The sequence below is a fragment of the Carassius carassius genome, chromosome 34, assembly GCF_963082965.1.
Source record: "Carassius carassius chromosome 34, fCarCar2.1, whole genome shotgun sequence".
NCBI classification, from domain to species: Eukaryota; Metazoa; Chordata; class Actinopteri; order Cypriniformes; family Cyprinidae; genus Carassius; species Carassius carassius.
In genome coordinates, this window is record NC_081788.1 from 22,607,046 (window position 1) to 22,611,418 (window position 4,373).

The 4,373-nt window shown below is 36.1% G+C and overlaps 1 protein-coding gene across 1 annotated transcript; it reads right to left on the minus strand.

Annotated features, from left to right (window-relative positions):
* Positions 1-394: 394 nt before the first annotated feature.
* LOC132114588 (uncharacterized) lies at positions 395-2,762 on the minus strand. The gene is made up of 3 exons (XM_059522777.1): positions 2,723-2,762; positions 1,279-1,710; positions 395-1,200 (listed from the first exon to the last, which is right to left on the minus strand). The coding sequence occupies exons 1-3, from the start codon at positions 2,760-2,762 to the stop codon at positions 959-961; spliced, it is 714 nt and encodes a 237-aa protein (XP_059378760.1). The 3' UTR covers positions 395-958.
* Between the last annotated feature and the right edge of the window lie 1,611 nt (positions 2,763-4,373).

The following is a 4,373-nucleotide window of genomic DNA, read 5'->3' on the forward strand; positions in this document are numbered from 1 at the left end:
GTCTAGGCTTAGCAGAGGATCAAACAAATTCATATCTGGATTTACGGCTAATTCAAAAAGATCCAAAATAGCAGGGGGTTCTAGATTAAACAAATACTGTTCTAAAGAGTCCGGAAGCATACTTAGCATTTCGATCTCGTCCGGCGTCAGTTCTGTGGAGGATTGGTCTGATTGACGTAAGTCGTCTGACCCGTCCATTTTTAGATTTCAGACCAAAACACGTACTATTACAAAAATCACAGAGTTAAAACAATCATACATGAACTATTACAAATTTCATAGAGTATAAAAAAGCATACATGAACTATTACACATTTCATATAGTATAAAACAAAATCATAAATGAACTATTACAAAATCAGAATATAAAAAGCATATATGACTCGTTACAAAATCAGAGTATAAATGAGATATCGGATTATATGTAAAACAAAGTATAAAAAGCATACATGAAATATTTAAACAATCATAGCAGACGTGAGATATAAGAATTACTTGAAATATCAGATTATATGTAAACAAAAGTATAGATGGAATATAAAAATTGCTCGGAATACTTCTATATTCAATTTGACTCCGCGGTCTCATCTATGATGGTGAGAATAAGATGATGTAATATGAGCATCAGTTGCCTTTGGTATTGAGTCACCATAAGATCATTTCTATCAAACTGCTGATCAATCGTCGATCTCATAGCATTAACGCGATGGAATATTTCATTGGCCAGATCATGAATAAAGCGATCCTGAGCATCGAATCGACTGCGTGTCTCGAGGTGATACGCACGGAGCTCCCCGTGCAGCGCGTCTAATCTGCTAAGGGTTTCGATTTGTCTGTCACGAGACTCACTGCGCAACGCAATCAATTTGTTGTTAATATCATCTTGTATGTCACGGAGTTCGATGTATTTGTTGTTTATGTCGACCTGAGCGTCGCGAAACTCTTGACCAAATGATTGTTACGAATTAATGGGGCTATGAAACGGAGGCAGATCATCGAATGGTTCATCAACCGGCTGAGGCGCCGGTACTTCTTCCACTTCTACTTCTTCCGACGACGGTGAGGGAGAAGGATACGGTGTTTGACCCACGTTGGTGGCAGATGCCTCTTCACGCTCGCTCGTCCAAGAACTCTGGTCCCATGCATCGATTTGAGACGGCCCCCAGGTAGTCACGTCATCCTTATGGCTTCTACTCGAGTCTGCCGGATGTAAAAAAATAAAAAATCTTAATGGTTTGACCCGTCTGGTTTAAATGCAAATAATGTAGTTAGTCTTACCGTAAAACAGCTCGGTCTCAGGACTGGTCGCCGGGCTGTTCGGTGGTGTCAGACAGAGAGTTTTCCTCTCTGGAGAGCTCTCAGGACTGATCGCCGGGGTAAAACGATAAGCCTTTCTAGGTAGTTCAGCGTTTGGTTCAGGTTGGACCACCGCTGTAAAACGATAAGTCTTTCTTGGTGGATCGTCACGCGGTCCAGGACTGACCGGAGAGGTGGGGCGATTCGTTTTTCTAGTCTTCTTTCTTGGTGGTTCGTCGCCGGGTCCTGGAAGTGGTTCGTCGCGGGATCCTATCGGATTCTCGATGTGAGCCGGAGTGGAATCAGGTAGGATGTGAGGTTTGTCTGTTACGTTGACGGTGGGATCTTCGTCGGCATCTTGCGTGAGATCGATAACTGTCTGAAAGCCGGGTTGGGTGATGAATTGTATAAAATCTAAAAAAAAAATAAAAAAAAAACATCAAAATATATAATTTAGAACTAACTAGGTCAATAGGGTAAAACTTTCTGTCAAAACCACTTGATCGATGCGTGGGGAGTGTTTCCTATACCTTTAAAACTAGCCGTCAAAAACTATAATTTAGAACTAACTAGGTCAATAGGGTAAAACTTTCTGTCAAAACCACATGATCGATGCGTGGGAAGGGTCATAGGTTAACCCATGAACTCATTCCGGAAGTTCAACCCATCCATCATAAGGTCACCGGAAGTTCAACCTGTCAAAAGGTCAAAGGTCAAAGTCATTAATCATCATGACATAAGCAGTAGAATATATACTACTACTCACATGAAAAAACAAAACAATTGCAATTTAATATGTATGTTTCTAAGTAAACCACAAATTTAAGTGTAAGACTATGGAAGTTATTTCTGCCCAAAAAAAAAAATATATATATTTTTGAACAATTTTGACCAATTGACTTAAATTTTATTAAAATATTGCAATTACCTAGGGCTGGGCAATATGGGCAAAAAAAAAAATCATATCAGTATATGAATATATTTCATATCAGTCGATATTGATAATTATTATGGTACATTTCAAATATTTATTTCTTTATTTCTTAGGTCATTGCACACAGAGACCGAAAAAATAAATATGACCTCACATTATGTCAATCACGTTTACACACTGCCTCCAAAATATTCATCCGTTATAAAAATATTCTTATCAGTTTCGTTTTTTTTTCTTCAGTTTTTCGCATCAGTAGCAAGCATTTTTAGAGGTGTTTTGACAGTTCACAGACACAGTACAAGCAAACGGCAAAATCCAGAATGGCTATTGTCAAGTTCGTCCAATTTGTCTCGTAGCACAAAGCACTGCATATAGATCCTTGCACACTGATTTCACAGAAATTGGTGGTCTTCTTTTTAATATGTGGCTCTAGTATCGCTAGCAAAAGTGTAAAACTGAGCCACTAGCATCCTAAAGGAAACTTTGAATTGCCTGGGATAATCCCGCTGCTCCTAAGGGGGGAACTCTCCATCCTCTCTATATCTCAGAATTACTTTTTCTTTTTTTAAGAATCTAGAGGACGACAAAATCATCCTCACTACTTGAAGACTCCATTTAGTGCTGTTTTGCAAATTATTTGGCAACAAATTAATTAATACGCATCAGACTCAGTGTGCGTAGACCTTAAAGACAGATTTTTGCTCCAAAGTGAAAGTTGTAGAAGTCAGACTGTTAATTGTGGTTTTGACTCTTTATGGTCAGAACATGACAAACACTTCATGATTTTGAATTCTTCACACACTTTTCCAGTCATTCTTCCTTAACATAATACATATCAATAAAGAAAAAATATTGTCTTAGTATCTGCAATTCTGCATGTTCTAATGAGTGATATTGTGTCAAATCATAAGCAGGTTAGTGGTCCTGACTTTGATGATGCATACCTTTGCACAGTTTGCATTGCAGGCTCCAATATTAATAATGATTTTGTTGTCTCTTAGAAATGCACATTTGACAGTAGTTTGAGATGAGTGGACAGTAGAAGCTTGAGTTAGGGTGCAGATGTAAATTTATGTTCATTATCTGTAAAAATGGTAACAACCTAATTTATTTATGATGAAATATAATAATTCTGACTGACTTTTATTGCAATAAACTAGGGATGCACCGGTTGACCGACCATAAATCGGAACTGGCTGGTTCTAGTCTTTTTTTCGGCCGATTTTTTTCAGAAGAAATTTTCACAGACTACATTGTAATCATTCACTATCATGTCATTTGTGTGGGAGTATTTCGACTGAAGTTGCGCGACTGTCCTGTACCTGTCCACGCACCTGCACAAGCGGAGACAGTGAAGGTATGTTCAGCTCAACTTCTTGCGTGTTGGATGAGAAACTAAACTGACTAAACTGTGACAAAACTGAAATGTTTTTTTTTTTTTTTTTTTTAAGTAGAACTTACATACATGTTTGAAAAGCCAGAAGTAAACGTCAGTTCTGTATAGGATGATTATTTTTATTTTACCTTAAAATTACATCCACTTAATTTGATTTAAAATTCACCTGCTGTAGCACAATGAAAAAAAGTGTTTCATTCATCCAATTAAAAATTTTTAGAGTAATGATTCACATCTATATTTTTTTACTTGAGGCAATAGTTATTTATTTTTCATTGGCTCAAGTAAAAAAATATAGATTTAAATCATTACCCTAATTTTATTCGCAACATTTTTTGATTTTAACATTTTGGAATAATTTATTTATATAGCATACTTTTATTTAGTCTCACTGGTAAAGACCTTTTTTTTTTATTTAAAACCAAATGTAAAACTTAAAACAAATACTGAATGCTGATTAAGAAACATCTTATTGAATGTGTGTTGATTGTGTTGTTTGGATTGTAGAACTATGCAGTTGTTGCCTTTAATTTCACATGGTTACAGTTACTCTTTTAATTTGCAGAATCTGTGAAAATGTGAATCATTTTCAAAAAATAAGAGAGATCATACTAAATGCATGTTATTTTTTATTTAGTACTGTCCTGAGTAAGATATTGTACATAAAAGATGTTTACATTTAGTCCACAAGACAAAAAAATTGCTAAAATTATTAAAATAACCCAATTCAAAGGTTTGGGAACCCTT

Coding starts and splice junctions, on each gene's coding strand:
- LOC132114588 (XM_059522777.1), bottom strand. CDS start 2,762: ATGGAGAGTTCCCCCCTTAGGAGCAGCGGGATTATCCCAG. Junction 1,711..2,722: donor GAGCAGCGGGATTATCCCAG/GCAATTCAAAGT, acceptor TTTTTTTTTTAG/ATTTTATACAATTCATCACC. Junction 1,201..1,278: donor TGAGACCGAGCTGTTTTACG/GTAAGACTAACT, acceptor TACATCCGGCAG/ACTCGAGTAGAAGCCATAAG.